The 20,973-nt window shown below is 35.6% G+C and overlaps 3 protein-coding genes across 4 annotated transcripts; 1 reads left to right on the top strand and 2 right to left on the bottom strand.

The window, feature by feature from the left end:
• Positions 1 to 464: 464 nt before the first annotated feature.
• Positions 465 to 8,479, bottom strand: LOC114163662 (pyruvate kinase 1, cytosolic-like). 2 transcript variants are annotated; one of them, XM_028047959.2, is made up of 17 exons: positions 8,188 to 8,479; positions 8,009 to 8,105; positions 7,789 to 7,886; positions 7,334 to 7,489; positions 6,691 to 6,768; positions 6,315 to 6,446; positions 6,113 to 6,193; positions 5,917 to 5,988; positions 5,713 to 5,802; positions 4,782 to 4,926; positions 3,679 to 3,767; positions 2,825 to 2,920; positions 2,408 to 2,475; positions 2,114 to 2,213; positions 1,546 to 1,584; positions 1,134 to 1,193; positions 465 to 808 (listed from the first exon to the last, which is right to left on the bottom strand). In XM_028047959.2, exons 1-17 carry the CDS (start codon positions 8,254 to 8,256, stop codon positions 656 to 658), a joined length of 1,623 nt encoding a protein of 540 aa, XP_027903760.1. In that variant the 5' UTR covers positions 8,257 to 8,479; the 3' UTR covers positions 465 to 655. The 2 variants fall into 2 exon arrangements, with proteins under 2 accessions (XP_027903760.1, XP_027903764.1); XM_028047963.2 differs by lacking the exon at positions 1,546 to 1,584.
• A 2,645-nt stretch (positions 8,480 to 11,124) lies between these two features.
• Positions 11,125 to 13,461, bottom strand: LOC114192287 (leucine-rich repeat receptor-like protein kinase PXC1). Its single transcript, XM_028081968.2, has 2 exons — positions 12,068 to 13,461; positions 11,125 to 11,994 (listed from the first exon to the last, which is right to left on the bottom strand). The coding sequence occupies exons 1-2, from the start codon at positions 13,437 to 13,439 to the stop codon at positions 11,312 to 11,314; spliced, it is 2,055 nt and encodes a 684-aa protein (XP_027937769.2). The 5' UTR covers positions 13,440 to 13,461; the 3' UTR covers positions 11,125 to 11,311.
• A 5,210-nt stretch (positions 13,462 to 18,671) lies between these two features.
• LOC114174810 (cytochrome P450 76A2-like) lies at positions 18,672 to 20,712 on the top strand. The gene is made up of 2 exons (XM_028059596.2): positions 18,672 to 19,812; positions 19,896 to 20,712. Exons 1-2 carry the CDS (start codon positions 18,904 to 18,906, stop codon positions 20,532 to 20,534), a joined length of 1,548 nt encoding a protein of 515 aa, XP_027915397.2. The 5' UTR covers positions 18,672 to 18,903; the 3' UTR covers positions 20,535 to 20,712.
• The last annotated feature ends 261 nt before the right edge of the window (positions 20,713 to 20,973 follow it).

The following is a 20,973-nucleotide window of genomic DNA, read 5'->3' on the forward strand; positions in this document are numbered from 1 at the left end:
CTTGTGTATAAGAAAGTGAGCCGGTATAGTTTTAAAAAAAAAAGAATAGTTATACATTACATATTTTAAAATTCATAAGATGAACGTTTGTAGATTTCAGCTTTTAATAAAAAAAGAAAACGGGTGAAGTTTTAAAATTCTATCTTCTCCAAAATGCTCTACGAGGCCAAACGATAATCATGATCATGTCCTGTAAATAATAGGTTATACTTAATGCTGCGAAGTTCCCTGAGGGACAAAGGATAAAAAAAATATGCATAAAATATACCAAATCATTTCACGTGCTTAATCTTGGTAACTTCATATACAATCTTCATTCGGTTCAAGAAAGATTGATCTGTGGTTTTCCTTCAGTATTGTTCATGATTAAATTTATACCGCTGAAAACAGTATGACGACTACTCTTCTTTTCAAATTGTCCTTAAGTAAAACTTTGATAAAAAAAAGTTTGGCATCAGGGCATATTTCCTCTGAATTTTAACTATGACAGACTATCATATAACTATTCTAACATTCAGTTTCAATCACAAAAACAAAAACTAGTCACCAAACCCGGTGGAGACAACTCAAAAAGTGGAATCCGATCTGCCACTGCCAAAAACTTAGTAGTCCAGAAAACAAAAAAGCCTGTACTGTAGTTAGATGAATGCAACACTTAATCTTCAAGCTCGATTATCTTAACCACAGATGAATCACCAACTTTCTGGCAAATAACTACACGATCGTGCGACTTTATAACTCCTGCTGCTTTTCCATGATCAAGGGCAACCTTTAGAATAGATTCGTTTGAAGCACTAGTTGACTCGGCCTGCAGGCAGAGTATTAAGTGATGGGGTCATTGTACATCAGCATGTATACTAGTCAAGCAGACTGTAGCTTATGTTTCACACCGTACACATGAAGTTGACTACTGCAGAAAAATATAAAACTCATTTCTAGATCTACCTAATGGAAATACCAGGACTCAAGGAGCTCAGGAGTCACGATGATTTGAATTGAAGCTACACAGAAACAGTACCCAACCCCGATACTCCAGCTACTTTTAAGTTTGATCAATTCAGCACTCATTTCTTTCCCCCAAAAGAATAATGCATAATAATAATGCAGATAGAGTCGTGAAACAATTGACTTACAGGATGTCGAGGATCGGCAAGTATGGGAAAGAGCCCTCTTACGATAAGTGATTGCCTAGCCTGTGCCAACAAATTGAATTATAAGTTGGTAAACAAGATATTTGAATATGACACTATAATCCTGGTAAATATAAGCTTCCAATTATTATACGGAACAAATGTGTCCAGACCCAGGTCAATACAGCATCATCTTCCAAAGTAAGTCAATACATACTGTTCATGACTGTATTTCCATCGCAAAGGATACAGTACAATTAATTACGGCTGAGAAAATTGGAGTAACATTAGATGGTTTTATAAGTGATGTGTAAAAAATGTCTAATACATAAAAAATCGAGAATATTTACATTAAAACAAGATTGAAAAAAATAATAAATATATATAGTAGGAAGAAGTAAATTAATTACATAACTGTAAATAGGCTTTCCCTCAAATGAGTTGGCAGTTCGTCCTGGAAACGGCCAGGAATAAAATGTTCTTAGCAAAGCAAACATAAAAGAAATGATTTATTTAATAGCTACAATTTAACTAGAAGTATTCATATATGTATCTAGGGGGTCAAATAATGCCCCGTGATCTCTTGATTCGAGAACCAATCCCCGCTACTCCATGGTTTCTTACAGAAAATGATTGGATCAACACATTAATTATAAAATAACTAATTTTATGCGGTGCTTGCACATACAAATTCAGAAAAGTTAAACAAAATTAATTTTTCGATCTAGTTCATGTTTTTCGTTTGCTTGAAAAACATTTGAATTTTAATACATTTCAATAGAGCAAAAAATGAATTTCGATTATATGAACAAAAGGTCAATTACGTTAGCAAATCACATCCTTAAAAACAGGCGATGTAGTTTAGCAAAACTATTCTGAAAATCATATCAATAATATAATCCAGACTGTGAACAGGACAAGAGGGTGTCTATCCGATCCACGTACACCTAACAAGAATAATATGCAAACACAAAATATCTAACCTCAAAAGCTCCGCTAAAGCTCCATTTCAGTTGATTTGTCGTGATTCGGGGGATCACAACAGAGAGAACTGGCATGGTCGGCCTATATTTTGCTATCAATCTAAAAAGTGCATAAACCCTATTAGAAAAGCCTCAAAGACACAAGTAGAAATGCAGGGAAGAAAAATTGATTTTGATATTATTTCATTTATAACATTCATTTTCCAAGGATTGAATCCTATTTAGAAGTTGCATAGTCTATCTCTCTATGATATTATATTAACATTCACAACAAATTATTCATCGAAACAGTACCTTGCGGCCCTTCCAGATGAAGTGAAGCAAATAATAACAGAAGCCTTCACCTTAATAGCTGCCCGTACCTAAAAAGTAGGATTTGCATATTTGCATATAGGTTTCAAAGATGAAATAAAACCAACCACTAAGACAAGAAAACAAGATCCGTAGACAAACTATACGTTTTCAACGTAGACAGACAATCACTAGCAAGAAGAAACTAAAAACTGGCCTACAGCACAAGGCTACCTCTAGTGAGGGGTCAGGGATGGTCAGATGCATGCAGCCTTACTCCGTGAGCAGAAGCTGATATTGCAACCAAAATCCATGACAACCATGTCATGGGACAGAATCTTATTGTTGTACGATGGCTCCCTATTCCATGGACTAGGAACCGCATAAAATAAATAAGAGGAGAGATTGAAGTGAAATTACCGCAGAGGAGGCAATAGATTCCAAGTGGGACATGGGTTCTCCAACATATTTGACAGTTTTCTTAAAATAAAGGTCTTGATTAAAAACTTTCTCTGCCTGAAATAGAAGGTGGCGATCTCAGTCAGCATTTTGAGTGACATTTCAAACACGAGATCAATGAGTCAAATCAACTCTCCCAACAAAGGATTGACATTCACATAACTAATGCCACACAGATATTCTTTAAAATATTCTTTTAAAACCACCATAAGATAGAAAGAAAAAATGCTAGGAGAAATTGGAATTCAGAAAAAGAAAATTTGTGACCACAACATAGTTTCCATCATAAAGTAGAAAACTTTATCTAAATGAAGTCAATAGTATCTTAATCTATTTAGATGAAACTTCCGAGATAAAATAGTACAGAAAATTAGAGAGATATCGATATTCAGATAAAGAAAAGAGGTGACAATAACGTAGTTGTCAGACTTCCATACTCTTGTAGAGCAACTACTATACAACCAAAAAGACCAAAAACAATTTGTAGTTAAACAATTAAGAGATATTTGGTAATAGCAATGATAATAAGTCAAATACAGCAGTTCCGTAGATCTCAATGAGTGTCTTGGAACAAAATTTAGATGCAGCCTAGGAATTCCCTCAACCATACAATTGTAAAATCAGAAGTGCTTGAATTAATGAAGTTGTCAAACCACAACTCCATAATATACCAATTCCAAACTATTTAGGCAATAGATTTCACAATACACAGAACAGAAGAATTTCATCAGAAATGTTCCATAAAATAAAAAATTAACTTACTAGAACAAATTTTAAGTATCAAACGAAATTAAAGAGCATTGAAGTGCACTTACTTCTGCACAAATTCTGCCAACTGTAGAAATAGTCTCAACAGGGTATAACCCACGTAAAGTCTCAGCACCTAGAAGTATTGCATCACTCCCTGTATATTTATTAATAACAGTTCAACAAATATCCAATAAATGATTCTAGCAAAAACATGTAGAACAAACACTAAAAAAAACACAATTGTGAACAATCAAAATCAGAAAAAATAATCAAGTGACAAATATTTATTGATATTGCGTAACACAACCGATATCAAAAGCACAGCAAGATGCACAGAGCTATATATAGTCACCATCACAAATGAAAGAATGACTAAATTATTGAAGCAGGTCTAAATCTGAAAATGAAGATAGCAATAATTCAAGTCTTCGGTAGTCATCTGCAGAAGTTTTGAAGTTACCATGCAAATCAAACACAGATAAGCACTACCGGGAGATAAATGACATCAGTGAAAAGTGGTTAAAAAGACTCCAGTATCATTTTGTGTATAATAATAAAATAGTACCATACTTCCTCTCTCCATATGAACACTCTCCTCTCATGGAACCCTCTACCGTTAGTGGAAGACCAAATTTCATCATATAAACATGCAATTATGTCCTAAAGCACTGCCATAATGCACCTCCATTCACAAACCAAAAACACCATGTTATGGCGTAATGGCAGCACTACGATGGTTATTTAACAACACTGAGCCCCCATCACACTTTGCTTTGTGCTGATAACAGAAGATATGGCCATTTCTTCGCTTCTCATACAAGCACAGCAGTCCTGTTGCTGGTTGAATTTCAGTATTTTACAATCCAGTAAATTCCAATGTAAATCATCTTAACTATCAATCTCTTAAATCTACAATATTCTAGACCATTGCATCTCCAATGGCTACTTAAAATCAGAACTTTGGGGGTTTAAACATATTTTGTTATGACTATTCTAATATGAAAACGTTAAGCTATATATACATACATATATACATATATACATACATACATACATACATACATATATATATATATATATATAAACTTAACAAGAAGATATAAATTTCCTGGACATCCTAGTAGTCACCACCGCCCTAACTAGCAGGATCATGTGACAGGTGACTTACCATCTAAAACAGCATTGGCAACGTCAGTGGCTTCTGCACGAGTTGGTCTTAAGTTGTCAGTCATGCTATCCACAACACGAGTAAGCACAGCAGGTTTGCCAGCCATATTACACTTGTAAAGGGCTGATTTTTGAAAGAAAAATACCTACAGAAGCAAATAGTAGTTGATTAACACCTCTGCAATGGTCTGTCTATGAATTATGATTGACATTACGAGCATTGAAATTAAGTATCAGTTCAATATACTGACTCAGGTCAAACATCCCATTCCACTCCAAAAGATATATTCCCTTGCTCAGCAAAAGTCTCATTTATTTCTTTGTTCAAAGTTTGTGGTTTTAACAGCAAACCCCACTCACTCATTGACTATTGGTACATTTAATTACACTTATAAACAGATGAAGACTCACGATATCAGTGTTATATACGTTTATGGTTCAAAAACAGACATTTGGAACATTTACAAAAACTTGGTAAACTATGTTGCTTTGAAAACAAAATCTAGTTAAGTTATTAGGAAAAAGGTACTCGGGAAAATTCATAATTTCATAATCAAATATAATATAAGACTACATACTTGGGATATATCTACTAGCTAAAACTTGTTCGAACCAACCAAGTACCAACCACATCCATTGAAAGAAAAGTGGGCCAGATGATCTAGGCAAGAAAAAATCCATTCAAGCATTTAAATAACAAACACCATTTCAAAAGAGACCAAGAACAAAAAGTAGCATTGGAACAATTTTGTCCATTATCAGCTCTTACTCAAACATGTTGAAGCATATACTTATTTCAATTCATTATGAATACAAATCTATAATACTGGAAGTATTAAATACATTCTCAACATGTTCAAAGTCAGAACAAAACATACAAAAGTAGAGCTCTTTAGTCTATTATCAAAATTCAGTTTAACGAAGAATCTAACCTTCTCTGGGGGAAGATCAATGCCCAAATTCCCACGGGAAAGAATAATACCATCTGCTTCTTGTAGAATTTCATCAAAGTGGGTCAATCCCTAGAAAACAATACAGGTGTGCATATGCTGTTCAATCAGAACTCTGACAGGAATTTAATTTACATAAAAAAAAAAACTAAATTTTGCAGTAAATTATGAAAAAATGAAGTTCACCTCAACATTTTCAATCTTTGCAAATATATGAGTCTGGCTTAGATCTCCTAACTTAGAAAGGAATTCACGGGCCTGCATTTCAAGCACACTAGAGGTTTTTAATAGAAAACCTGAAACAGCTCTAGAAAATAAATTAAATGACCAATTATGAACTCCAAAAAACTAAACAGAGCAAAGAATGTGGAAGACAAATTACCTGGCGAACATCTTCAGCATGCCTAGTATATGACAATGATAGAAAATCAATTTTGTTTTTTACTCCCCAGGTGCTTATAACCTGGCAAGGAAAAAATAATAGCCCAAAACTTCAAAAAATCCTATGTTTAGGCACATACAAACTATACATATTTGATGATAAGTGACTCGTTCAAACATGCAAGTAAAAAAACAGAAATTACCTCCTTGTCTTTATCAGTGAGGGTAGGCAAATCAATATGAACCTGAGAGACATGCAAAGTGAACAATGACCCTGCTAACGTTGCTGAATTCTTTATAGTACAAACAACGTCCTGACCTGTAACTTCGGACACCTGCATAGTTTCAGCATAACTACTCAACATGCATGTAGGACTTCAACTATTCCTACTTAAGTCAGCCTATGCCATTGACACAGATTGAAAATATCAACAAAGTTTTAATTTCAAGTATATGAAGAAAATCACAATATAACTAACACAAATGGTTAACAAAGATTATAAAAAATAGAAGAACACGCACAATAACAAAAACAGAAGGGGGCTCATTAGAATAAATTGTCTTTTGTAACCAACTCACCTCTAGCCATACAGAAGTAGTTTCACTTCCCGTGAACAAGTATTGACCAACAAAAATTGTGTCGCCCTTCTTAATCGACTGTGAACAATCCAAACAAGATTAGGGTTTAAACCAAATCAAGCGTTGCATTAGGAAAAATGGAAACGAGTCCACATAATGAGTTGCAATAATCATGTAGCGAAGAGAGTAACAAATTACAATTCGATCAAGGGCCCTCCAAAGAAAAATCATGCAAATGCAATTTACTACTAATAAGTTCTAACACCGTAAGCAAGAGCAAAATTGCTAAACACTGGCAAGAAGGTGCAATAGACTCCAAACCAAGTACTATCACATGCAATGAAGAGTAAAAATGACAAAACTAAACCACTCAGGTTAATATTCCAAGAAAATATGTACATGAAAAGTAAGTCTTAAAATCCTAACTCGGTCTCATAATCAACTCGTAAGATGAACGTTGTTTTCCAATTATGTTATTTTGGTCTTATCACTAGCAATGTAGAACTAAACCACCAGCAGCCTTGAGACTGCAATTTGGAAATCCCCAAAGAGGCCAAAATTAAGGGTGCTAGGGGTGATCAGAATCAAGACACTTTCCAATAGTAAGTCAATCACAGAATATCACGACAAGACTATAGTGAACCTTTGCCAGCTCATCAAAATTGATAGGCAGTATCTCTGAAGATGCTTCTTGTCCCCGGTCAGGAGTCAGAACAACCTGAGCATCAGCCTGGAGCGAGATAGATTTCTCACTTTTGTTAACAACCTGCATCTCTGCTCCCACCGTGTCTAGCATTACCTGTTAAAGACAACAATTGAGTAGTAACCAACCAACACTCAGCACCCTTTCCATTAAATCCACAAATTCAGCAAGAAACCTAATCAATAGCAATGCATGCATGAATAAATTGGAGGGACAAAAATAGATATCCCCCACGCCGCGCTCAGCAAAATCATAATTCCAACGAAACGGACAACAAAGATGTGAAACACAAGGGTTTCGTTGGTAACTTCTAACCTAAGCAATCAAACATTTTGAGAACGTCTGAACCAAAAAAGGTATTAAGCAAGAAAAAAAAAGGAAAAAGAAAAACTCACAGCACAGAGTTTCTTAGTAGATTTGATAGCGGTTTTCAAATTCTCCAAAGTCTCTTGGTGATATTCAGGACCGCCCCAAGAGAAGTCGAAACGAGCCACTACAGCAGAAAAATAGAAAAATCATCCAACAACAAATAAGCGCTTAGCAAACGGTGGAGAATCAGAAAAAAAGAGAGAAATATCAGAACAACAATGAAGCAAAAGGAAGAAAAATAAATACCTGACATTCCAGCTTTAAGGCAAGCAGAAATAACCTCGACCGATCGAGATTTCGGCCCGAGCGTACCAACAATCTTCGTCATTGCAGGAAAAAAACTCTGAAAATGCAAAATAAATTCAAAAAACAAACAAATAACACAAATGAAAAAAAAAGACGACCAAGAAGAAGAAGTTACTGACGGCCTTAGATGGTTCAAGAATGGAAAGCATACGAATGGGTTCCTCGAGAAGTAAGTGACTGGAATGCATCTTCGCTTCTTTTCCACGCAAACACAGAGTATGAGAGCGAAGAAGATGAAGTTATATGAGCACAAGGAGTTTGCGAATATGCTGCACACTTATAATGCCCTTTTAAACCGCTTTTTTGGTTTGTAGCTCTTTCTGGCGTAGAAATTGTTTGTCCTTAGTCCAAGAAAGAAAAAACTGAGAGGCGACGATGACCTTTTGTAAAACAAACTTCCCCTGTAAAATAACTCCACCGTTACACGTCTATTATAAATTTTAATTATTTTCAATTCAAAAATAAATTAATTTAAACTTATTATTTTTTTCCCATCTTTATTAAATCTTTGGTTTGGACATTCCTATAGGAATTAGGAAGCATGGGAGAAACCGAAAAGGTGCAGTGCAGCACACGGTATTCAAGCTAGGAGTGCGCTAAAGCTGCAATTTCGGAATTAAATCAATTTTCCCAAGTTCTTTACATTCTAAAATATTATTTATTAAATTAAGATAATATTAAATTAAAGTCAAACAAAGCGTTAAATTTTTCTAACAAGTGCAGTGTGATTAAATTTTGGTTAAAAAAAAATACTCGGACATAAGGTTTATTTTGTGTTTATTTAAGTTGCTTTGATTGGATAGAAAATTCGAAGGCCCAGCTTTTCACAGTGGCACCCGGAATTGCGAGGCCCATCTAATTCTTAATTAAATGTCAAATTCTGTGGGTGGCGCTTTCCACTTATGACTTCATTCATTTACTTTTATCGATTTTGTAAAGAGTAAAAGCTAAAATTAATCCGATGAAAATTTCACTTATTGCTTATCTATTGTTTCGTTCGACCCTTTTATAAATAAAATCTTATAACAACATAACAAAAACTTATGACAATATTTTCTAAGAATGTATATTTTGAAAACATTTTCCAAGCATCTCAATATTACACTATTCTGAAACAAGTTTCATACCTAGTTAGTTTAGTTTCTTAAGTGCTTTTCATTATCACTTTAATTTTAATTTAGACTTTTGATATTTTAACGAATAAAGCATTATTAATATTAATAAAATAAAATGAAATACGTAAATACATGTTAGCTGAATTTAATTCAAGGGATTAGTAGATTTTTTTATTATTAACAATTTAATATTAATTAAAGAATTATTTATTATATATATATAAAATAAATAATTCTTTAATTAATAGTAAATATAAAACAGAATGTTAAAAATAAATAATATATATATATATTCCATATTATTTATATACATTTTTAGCCAATAAAAAAATTCACATAGAACTTTTCTAAAGCCTTTCATTACTGTACCAAAAATGGTTTGGCGGAAACTTCAGAATACTTGGCAAAATAGGAAAACTTAAAGTGTGGTAATGGTTAAGGTCATACAAATAATTAATGATGTATTAGTTGGCCTTAACAATTACCATAGCATGCTTTAAGCAGGACCATATGTGCTTCCATTACGATGGAATCTTGTGTTCAAACTTCCCAGAAAAAAACTTCAAATCATAATTTTCATATTAGGTTTCATAATCAATATTCACCGATTTTGACCAACAATTCTAAAAAGTCAAAATAATATATTTATAATTTATATTTTTAATTACTGTTAGTAATTCAATAAAAAATAATACATAATTTATATAAATGTAATTATAAATAAAATTACACATATTTAAAGATTGACTTTTGATGTTTAGGATTCTTTTAATTCATTAATAATTAAATCAAAATCAAATTGTTTAGTTATTTTTTTAATGTAAGTATGAACATGTTCCTAATAATCAATATAAATTATCAGAGATTTCTCTCATTAAACAATATGATTATTAATATCATGTTTAGGTTAGTAATAAGTAACTTATCTGATGGAACATATAAAACAATTTAAACTTTTGAAATATAATATTTTGATGTGTAAATTTGGTTTAAGTAAGTTTTAAATTCATGATAATTTTGAATATGTTCAAATGAGTTTTTGATGTGAAGATATGCATAAATCAACGATAAATACATACTATTTTTGGTTGGACTGTAACCGCATTCATATTATTATTCATGTTGATCTTTGATGCACCTCATTATCACAAAAGATAACTTTCTCATCGCACTTCTTTCTCCCACTCTTGAAACCATGTAAAAGCTTTTTAGTGTTTTTGCTTGCAATAATCTATATACATTTTTTTTTTCTAAAATTCTTTACTTTTTCTATAATTTTTTTTATCAATTTTTTAACGAGTGAAAAGAATGTAGACAAATATGGAGATTTATTGATGTTGAATCATTTTTTTTTTAATTATAGAAGTTGAATTTGAGGGTAAAAGTTGTCACATAAATAATAATTAAATTATTAAATAATGTGACGATAAAGAAATAAGATAACATACCAAATAAAAATTACATAATCCAAATAATAAGAAAATTAAATAAATAGACTTAATTTAAAAAGTATAAATTTTGTTAATACTGAATGGACCACCAAATTTTATTAGACACATTTTCAATATTTTCATAACTTAAAAATTAGTTTAAGGTATAAATTATAAAATTTAACATATTTGTTTTAATGTCATTGGTAGGTTCATGTGATGGAATACTTTTCACGGACTTTTGTTCAAATAAGGGATGATTTTTTGACACTTTTAATTTTTTTTCTTACATCTTTAAATTATAATTCTATAAACTATTATTTTATTGTAATATTTTATTTATATTTATTATTACTATTATTTTGATATAATATTTTATTAATAATAGTGGTGAATATAGATAAGAAAGGGTGTAAAAAGTTTTTTGTTTTATTCCAATAGGCCCATTGGGATGTTACTGGCATCTCTGCTTAGGAGGAGGCATAGTTTAGGAGAACCCAAAGCGACAGTGTACACAAACGCGTTCATGGCCATTGATTAATTGATTTAAGAGAATTAACAACAGCATTTCACAAAGAAAGCAAGAATCAAGAAACACAAGAGAGAGACGATAAACTAAAAATGAGGAGGAGGAGGAGGAGCATGCATGACACAGTAATAAGTTAGTGCAGCAATCATAACAAAGAACGCCGTTAAGATTAAGCAAGGCCATCTTCGGTGGTGGGAAGCGACGGCGAAAGCGAATTGCGTGACCGTGCCTCATCATAATCCTCTCCCAGAGGAGACTGTTCCACCCTCAGATCCTCAACCATCTTCACAACCTCCATCATACTCGGCCTCTTCTCCGGTTGCGCCGCCACGCACGCCACTCCCACGTGCAGCATCGCCAACAACTCCTCCTCGATGTTCTTGTACCGCAACAGCTCCTCGTCGAACACCTCAGCGGTCCACTCCTCCTTCACCACCGATCGAACCCACTTCGGAAGATCCACCTCACCCTCATCCTCCACGCGTGGACGCGCCGCGGAATTAGGGTACTGAGTCGACGGCGCCCTTCCCGTCAACACCTCCAACACCAACACCCCGAAAGCGTACACGTCAGCCTCCTGCGACAGCTTCTTTACTTCAACCTGTTCCGGCGCTCTGTACCCTCCCAACCGCGCGATCGCGTGAACCGGGTTCAACAGCAGCGATAACCCGAAGTCGGAGATCAAAGCGACGCCGTTTTTGTCGAGAAGCACGTTGGAGGATTTGACGTTCCCGTGGGGTATCTTGGACGCGTTGTACTCTGCATGAATCCTAGCCAACCCTCTGGCCGCACCTAACACCAAGCTTATTCTCGTTGTCCAATCCAATGGAATCCTTCCAGGTCCACGGTTACCTATCGTTATTATCAAAACGTTAAAATTCAGCTAACCCTAATAAATTACAGTATATTAGAGGAATAAACTAACCATGAAGAAGAGCATGCAAGCTTCCATTGGGGAGATAATCATACACAAGAAGCTTTTCTTCTTTGGCATAGTAATAAGCTCGGAGTCTAACAATGTTGGGGTGTTTGAGCTTCCCTACAACGTCCATGTACTGTTCAAACTCGTTTCTCTCGCAGGGGTTTGCGTCTTTCAGTCTCTTCACTGCGACGGTGCAGCCATCGTCGAGGACCGCTCTGTAAACCGTTCCCAAGCACCCTTTTCCCAGCATCTCCGCCGATGCTCGAAGCAGATCCTCCAACTCAAACTGGTTCCTCCTATCGAAAAACACCAGCTTGCTTCGTTCCGTCTCGGTGTTCGTCCCATCGCTATCTCTATCGAAATTCCCACCATTTCCATACACCTTCTTCTCGCTCCCAGAACTACTCCCACTCTTCCTCTTCCCACTCTCGCTCCCCATCGCCGACCCATAGCCTCCCCCTTCCCTCGCGCAGCAGTGAGCCACCACGAACGAAATCGCCACCAGCACCGACACGGAAACCGCCACCACAATGGCCACTATGACACCCGCCCTCAGACCTTTCTTCTTCGGGGTGTCAGAGAGAGTCACGCTGCTTGTTTGAGGGAACGAACTCGGTTTTGAAGGAACGGTTATTGTGGTCTCCGTGTCTGGTTCGGTTTCGGAACATCTGGGCAACGGGGTGGACCCACATAGAGCGTGGTTTCCGGAGAAGCTGGCGTTGCCGAATTTTGAAAGCATGGAATCGGGAACGTGGCCACGAAGTTCATTGTTGGTTACGTTGAGTTGGGTGAGGTTTAGGAGTGAAGCAGAGAGGTCGGGGACGTGGCCGGAGAGGGCGTTGTTCTGCAACCGAAGAGTGAGAAGGTGGGTTAGTCTGGCGACTTGGTCGGGGATTGGACCGCGGATGTTGTTGTCGGAGATGTCAAGGCGGAGAAGGAGGCGGAGGGAGGATATATGCGGCGGAATCTCGCCGGAGAAGTCATTGTGGGAGAGGTAGAGGAGTTCGAGGGCAGTGCAGTTTAAGAGTGGGTAAACGGTACCGTTTAAGCGGTTTTCATGGAGGTCGAGGAAGCGGAGGTATAAAAGTGGGGAGAGAGAATCAATTGGGCCACGGAGGTTGAGGGAAGGAAGGGAGAGGCCCACAACTCTGCCGTTTGGGGAGCATTCCACGCCAAGCCACGCGGCGGAGCAGGCGTCGCCTCCGGTCCAGTTGGAGAGAAGGTTGCCGTGGGTGTCGGTTTGGAGGCGGAATTGGGTGAGGGCGAGTGTATCATTTTGCCATGCACTCTCTGCAACACAGAAAATAGCGAAGGCCAATGCCAATGTCAATGGCAACAATGGCAGTGACAGGTTTATGGAAGAAGGGTGTTTCATGTTATGGTGTGGGAAGGGAGCAAGAATGGTTATGGTGGTGTTTTTAATTTGAGATGGAGTGAGAAGGAAAACGTAGCATGATTGGAGAGAGTGAGTGATTGAGGAAAAGTGTTGCAGTGTTATTATTATAAGTCCCTGAGAGGTAATTAGGACTAATGTGATGATTAAAGTTTGTGGGATTTGGAAAGGGTGGTACCGTTTATGATTGCTGTTGTCGCTTACTCTCACAATTTAATTAATGCTTTGTTCTTTTGCTTGGCCTTATTACGCTAAAGAGAATGAGTTCCTCATTTATTACACAACCATGTTAATCCCCAGTTAGTGAATTTGGATCCCACGTTTGTTGAGATGTGGACCACTATGTGTTGACAATGGATGCAATTAACATGTGCAACTTTTAAAGGATTCATCCCTCTCATGATAATTTGTTAAATATGTTTTTATCGGATAAACAGAGTTTAATACGAGAGATGTTCTCTGATTTCCTTGAATCTGAGTAAAAAGTGTTACTCATAATGATAATTAACATAGTAACTATTTATATATATATATATATATATATATATATATATATATATATACACACAAACATATGTGTGTGTGACTAGAAGAAAGTGCTCATTATTTGGTTTGGCCACTGCTACTTTTTCCATGTTGAGGAAGAAAAGAAGGGTCCTCTGCTTTAAGTCATAAACAAGCAAAGTTTTTCTCACATCAGACCCTCAAGTCAGGCATAGAATTGAATGATAAAGATGCAAATGGCAGGGACATGACTGGAATTAAAGCTTTAGATTCACGACAAAAGTTGACCTAGCTAGTCAAAACACACAAAATATAGTACACCACTTGTTCCAATCAATTTGATATTTGAAATTGTCGGTTCCCACAACAGTACAAACCCTGCCCAACCAATTACTTCTTTTTCTTTCCGATTACTGTTCTTTTCAGAGCTTTATTCTTCTTATTATACCGAAAAATTGCAGAAATTTGTGAAATGGCAAAAGCTTATTTAACCCTTATTTTAATTTTATAATTTGATGATTGATGATATAAGATGATGGTGTGACGGGTAAATGGCACATGGGTGGGGGCAATGTTATTGCTTCCCATCACCATTGGAAACCTTCAGAAGAGTTTCCACCATTCTGGTAATGTATGTTGTCCCAAAAAGTGAGGGAATTATTTCAGCTTTTCTCTCTTTCACTCTTCATTACCCTCTAAAGCAAAAGCCTTCAGAAAAGAAGAGAGTTTGAAGCCGAGATTGGCGCTCCAAATTTAAAAGTAGTCTTAACATTTTCTAAATATTAACACACCTTTTCTATTAGTTTATCATTGGAAAATGGGGCAAATAACAGAATCTGAATTTTAACAACTTTCACTCTAGATAAAAAAAAGAAAAAGCAAAGCTGAAATTTTAGTCTGCAAGGTCTCTGTTTTAGCATTTTGGCCACATTACTTTGTAGTGTACACAGGCATATAGATACATACATATGACAGAAAATACTTCTACTGTGGGAATAGAGACCCCAGAAACTGTGTCAGATTGTAAGGGTTATTGATTTACATATGAAATTTGTGACAGGCATGCAAAAACATATACAGACAAAGGTTGTCGCAATTCTACTGTCTTTGATTCTGTTCATTGGGAAGGTAAGTTGCATGCCGTTTAGTATAGCCCTTACAGTTTCAGAATATTCAGAGCACAATTCAGATTTATACGTAAATAGTATAATCAAATAGAAGTATGCATGGTTTTTGGATATTTGCTTTCACTCTTTTCTGGGTCTGAATATATCTAATTGTCCAATGAAGTGTTTGATTGAACCTTACTAAAGAAGTCTCTTTTTTTCTTTTAATTGATGGGATACTATCTATCCCCTACTAATTGTGGCTTTAGAAGAGTTTAAGTATCCATAAAGGAAACAAGTTTGACTCTGATGATAAAAGAGTGAGAGAAGTGTTGTATCAATCTTCTTAGAAAAAAGTTACGCTTCTACCATAATTAGCTAGATAATAGAAAGATAATCATCCAAGTTAGGTGAGATTGAGATAGATCAGCTGTATAAAAAAAGTCACAGTATTCCTAATGGAGTTAGTTGTGCTAGATTAGGTTTTGTTATTTTTCTTATGATTTTTCACATTAAAAGTTTTACTATATATTGAACTTGAAAGTGCAGAACAGTATAAAAGTATGAACAATGAAGCAACATTCAAGAAACTACAAAGATGAAATAAATGTAAATTGCAGAAGTCTAGCAAGAAGATAAGAACTTGAAGAAACTGAGACAGAAAGTTGGTGAACAAAGACAAGAGCAAGTTGATTTCGTTAGCTTTTTCAACTTTAGGTGTTTACAAACTATTACAATATTTCTAAATTTTTTCAACCTAAAAAAAATGTAAAATGTATTTTTTTTTTAATTGTGACATCTACATTACACTTGTCAAAAGTAAACTTTTCTCTATTATCAAAAATACTTTTAAATAAGTCGTTAATAACTTCCATTTTTATTCTTATAACTTTCTTTAATGAGTTTATAAAGAGTTACTTCCTCTTTCTATCAATAACATCGCATCCCAATTCCAATACTTCTCTATTCAAATACATTTAAAACTACAAATTCTTATAGGTTCTAAATAGGGATGTCAATGGGGCGGGTAGGGTACGGGTAGTAGTTCTTCTATACCCTACCTGTTAGATAAATATCTGTCCCGTACCCATATCCATATCTGTCGGGTATCCATTGTGCAGGTATCCGTCTATTTTTTTCATATCTACGGGTATCCAAGGATACCCGCGGGTATATGCAAAATTATTTAAAAAACAAATATTTAATCATAAATTCTAATAAAATAAAATAAAATACATCATTGTCATAAATTTTAAATAAAGTTCAAATAAACTCAAATTGATACAAGTCCAAATAATTGTAAAATTAAATATAAAATGACGTTCAACATAATGGAAATTCTTTAATTAGTGCTTTGACCAACAAACTCACTTACTCTGATTGGTTCCTGAAAAATAAACAAAATAAGCAAATAATAAACCTCTATTGTCACATGCCAACTATTCTTATTTTGATTCCATCATTTGACAACAAGCATACCATAAATATCATTGTCTATATAAGGTTTGATGCATATGCCCAATTTCAAATAAAGAAAAGAGAAGAATGTCAGGGGTGTAAGTTTAGCGAGTACGAGTATCCACGGGTACGGATACTATGATACCCATAGCTGTCCCATTAACATGCGGGTATCAAAACTACTCGTATTCACGGGTAGCAGGTATCCATTTTTAATATTTGTTTTCTACCCGTTGCGAATTTTATCCGCCGATACTCGCAGGTACTGATTTTTTTGACATTACTAGTTCTAAACCTTTGGGTTTACATCATAGTACTGCGCCACAAAAAATGAAATCGAAGGCATTATAAGAGATGATAGAAGACACTAAAAGTCACGCCTATCTAAATTATGATTACATTTTCTTTTTTACCATTAATAATTGAGGATCATTTCAGTTTCAATGTGTTTTTCTTTTTCACTTTACATGTAGAGTTTTCTAAAATAAGACAATGTAATCTTCATTTTCTAGTGTTCATTATTGGGTTTTATAAGTCTTTTGGGCTTTTTCTGTTCGTTTATGGCCTTTTTCATTTTTCCGTTTTCTGTTGTTCTTATATTGGGCTTATGAGTAAAGTGTTAGAAGACGATATTTTTTATTATGTTTTACGTTCTAATAATATTCTTTTCTTTTGCAGTAATATGGTACCAAAGAAATAAATTAGACTTTTTTGTTTTCGTCTCTCAAATTTTGCATAATCATAGTGCTATGAGTTTATTGGGTACCCTCCGAATTACTTCAAGAATAATCCATTATTGTTGTTAATCAAGTTGATTCTTTCACTATTTTTTCTACTTATTTACTCCTACTCAACGTCAACAATCGATTAATTTCCTTTCTAAAAAAACTCACATCTGATACTACCTCTAGTGATATTGCCACTAATGTGGTAGGTAACCACAACAAATTCTCCTCTTTTAAAAATTCTTTTAGTTGAATTTTGAATTTTCGTGCAACTTCACATATATGTTGTTTCTCACATCTTTATCATAGTTATACTATTGTTTCTGGTTTTTATGCGTTGCTTCTCAATTCTATGCGTGTAAAAATTGAAGATATTGATAGTATCAGGCTCAATCAAGACATATCCCTCTATAATGTTCTGTATATACCACCTACTTTTGGTTTCAATCTTTTATCCATAACTGCTTTGGTTGCTACAAACTACTGGAGCCTAATTTCTCAAGATAATGATCGGTAAAATGTTATGGATCTAACATTTTTCATTGAAGGTTGACTCTATATATATAAAAATGTCTTATATGTTTTTGTAATCCTTGGTCTTTTTTACCATTCGTATAAGATCTTATGACATTCTTACCACTTTATATCATTAACATCAAGGTCGTATACTTTTTAATAAACAAATAAACTCGTTAAAAGATTTCATCCTTTGAATTGGAAATGTGTGTGTGTGAGGGAATGAAAGAATACCGAATTTCAATCTAAAACTCCATTTCTCATATTAATGATAACATTCTAAAAAAATGAGGAAAGAGTGAAAAATTCTAAAACCTCACGGTCACCAAAGTTTCGTCGATGACGTTTTTATATTAAATACCACATGGAGACACGCTAATTAAATAGACCAAAAACCACAACTTGTTAAATAAGAGTAAGAACATATAAACACATAACTAGTTTATTGATTAGTGAAAGTCGCATCTTTAGTTTTTGCTCCCGCGATTTCTCTTGCAAACTATCGTCGTGTGAAATAGCTTTCCCTCAAATCAAAGTTACGCCTCTGAATTTCGAAAAACCAATTAAGATTATCGAAGGCAAGTGAACTCTAATCTCATGTACTTCTTAGAGAAGTTATAGTTGCCATTCATTTTCTACTTCATGACTTTTGGGTTAGTTGGAAAAAGGATAAGTAGCATATTATGACTTTTTTTATTCATATTTTTTTATTTTCTGACGTAATTTAATATGAATTAATTATTTTTAAAAAAAATATTACATTAGTTAATAATTCACATTAAATTATATTAAAAAAATAAAAAAAAAATAAATTCATAATATATTCTCTTGGTATAATATAAGCGGCATATGGTATATTCAGCAATCCTGAATATTATATTATCTGTTGGGATTTGATGTAGGTCCTTGTGGATGCAGAGTGAACTCATGGTGGTTCAGTTAAACATATTCAAAAGTTTGCAGAAATGGTTGATAATATTCCCAGTATCAACCCCTTTACAAAGTTTTAGAAAACACATACCAATATATTAGTACAAGAAATGTAATGTATTTTGTGATGTCAATATAGCACTGCCCTTATATATATGAAGTAGAGATGAGAGACAACAGCACAGAACTTCCAACAACCCAGAAATCATGGCGTTGACTTCATATCTTTCACTCTTTCTCCTCCCACTCCTCTCTATTCTGTTTATCTTCCTCCACCGCCGCAAAACCGATGCCAGAAACCGCCGTCTTCCGCCGGGACCACAGGGATGGCCCATATTTGGAAACATGTTTCAGCTCGGAGACTTGCCTCACCGCACCCTCACCGAACTAAGGGCCAAACACGGCCCAGTCGTGTGGCTCCAAATCGGAGCCATGAACAGCATGGCTATTCTCTCAGCCGACGCCGCCACCGTGTTCTTCAAGCATCACGACCACGCCTTCGCAGACCGCACCATAATCGAAACCATGCGCGTTCACAACTACCACAAATCCTCCTTGGCCATAGCCCCTTACGGCCCCTACTGGCGCCTCATGCGGCGCCTCGTCACCGTGGACATGCTGGTGGCGAAACGCATAAACGAAAGCGCTCCGGTGCGGCGGAAGTGCGTGAACGACATGATAACATGGTTGAGCAAAGAGGCTGGGAAGTTGGAAGAGGGTGGCGGAGTCCACGTGGCGCGGTTCGTGTTCCTGATGACGTTCAACCTGCTAGGGAACCTGATGCTGTCGCGGGACCTGTTGGACCCTGACTTGGAAGACGGGTCGGAGTTTTTCACTGCGATGATGGGTTTGATGGAGTGGTCAGGGCACGCAAACGTCGCTGACATGTTCCCGTGGCTGAGGTGGCTGGACCCGCAGGGTTTGAGGAGGAAGATGGATCGAGACATGGAAAAAGCTCTGGAAATCGCGTCGAAGTTCGTGAAACAACGTTTGGAAGAGCATCACTCTGATAAGAAGACAAGGGACTTTTTTGATGTGTTGATTGACTTTCAAAACAGCAGCAACAGTGAAGAAGGAGTCAAAATTTCAGACAAGGACCTCAACATTTTCATTTTGGTACAAATATACAAAAAATTTATTTCAGCATTTTATATTTGTGTACATGGTGGTAGTAACCAGTGATGTTAAACGATGAACAGGAAATATTCTTGGCTGGGTCAGAGACAACAAGCAGCACAATTGAATGGACGATGATGGAGCTTATGCGCAACCCGGAGTGTCTGCAGAAGGTGAAAAGCGAGCTCGATAGGGTTGTTGGGCGTGGAAGAGAAGTTGAAGAGAGCGACATAGACAACCTTCCCTACTTACAAGCCGTGATTAAGGAAACATTTCGATTGCACCCTCCCATTCCGTTCCTTGTTCCTCGGAAGGCCACCATGGACACAGAGTTCATGGGATACCACGTTCCCAAAGACACCCAGGTTTTGGTGAATGCTTGGGCCATTGGGAGAGATCCCGATGTCTGGGAGCAACCCCTTGATTTCAAGCCCCAACGCTTTGTGGATGATTGCAAGAACATTGATTTCAAAGGAAATCATTTTGGGTTGATTCCTTTTGGAAGTGGACGAAGAATGTGTGCAGGTGTGCCCCTAGCGCACAGAATTCTTCATCTTGTGCTGGGATCGTTGCTTCACCGATTCGACTGGGAACTTCAGAGTCATGTCACACCCTCCACCATGGATACCAGAGAAAGGCTCGGTATCACCATGCGAAAGCTTCAACCTTTGCTTCTTGTGCCTAAATTAATCCCTTCTTCCTCTTCCATTATTAATGATTAATTAATACATCTATTGTTTCTTTATTTTCTAATAAAACTTCTCACACGTTTTGGAGTACTAAATATTTCTTCCCCAACACCAAGGTTGATGAGTAATTGAAAAGTTTTGTATCAGAAGACGTGTTGTACTTGCACGGTATTCTATTGATCATTTTTAATTTTTCTCGTTGTTATCATAAGATTTTCTTTTACTCATTAAGCTAGGTTTTAGTAATGTGATCCTATAAATGAGGTGGTTGACTTACCAATTTGAGAAAATTAAAAAATAAAAACATAACTATTACTAAATCTCATGCTAGAATCAAGAATATTTAGACAAAAATAAAACAAATATTTACATATTTAAATGAAGACAAATATTTAACTATATTCAAATAAAAATACCAGAATTTATAAATTAATGGCAAAATTAATTAAGTTTCTTTTTGATGAATGAATGT

This window comes from Vigna unguiculata, chromosome 1 (genome assembly GCF_037176805.1).
Source record: "Vigna unguiculata cultivar grain cowpea cultivar isolate G323 ecotype 2 chromosome 1, ASM3717680v1, whole genome shotgun sequence".
Taxonomy (NCBI): Eukaryota; Viridiplantae; Streptophyta; class Magnoliopsida; order Fabales; family Fabaceae; genus Vigna; species Vigna unguiculata.

Bases quoted from the DNA above. Each gene is read 5' to 3' on its own strand.
- LOC114163662 (XM_028047959.2), bottom strand. From the start codon at position 8,256: ATGCATTCCAGTCACTTACTTCTCGAGGAACCCATTCGTATGCTTTCC. The intron at 7,490-7,788 runs GTGAGTTTTTCT...TGTCTTTAACAG, and splicing joins CTACTAAGAAACTCTGTGCT to GTAATGCTAGACACGGTGGG. The intron at 6,769-7,333 runs GTTCACTATAGT...GATTGTTCACAG, and splicing joins ATTTTGATGAGCTGGCAAAG to TCGATTAAGAAGGGCGACAC.
- LOC114192287 (XM_028081968.2), bottom strand. From the start codon at position 13,439: ATGAAACACCCTTCTTCCATAAACCTGTCACTGCCATTGTTGCCATTG. The intron at 11,995-12,067 runs GTTAGTTTATTC...TAATAACGATAG, and splicing joins CTTGCATGCTCTTCTTCATG to GTAACCGTGGACCTGGAAGG.
- LOC114174810 (XM_028059596.2), top strand. From the start codon at position 18,904: ATGGCGTTGACTTCATATCTTTCACTCTTTCTCCTCCCACTCCTCTCT. The intron at 19,813-19,895 runs GTACAAATATAC...AACGATGAACAG, and splicing joins ACCTCAACATTTTCATTTTG to GAAATATTCTTGGCTGGGTC.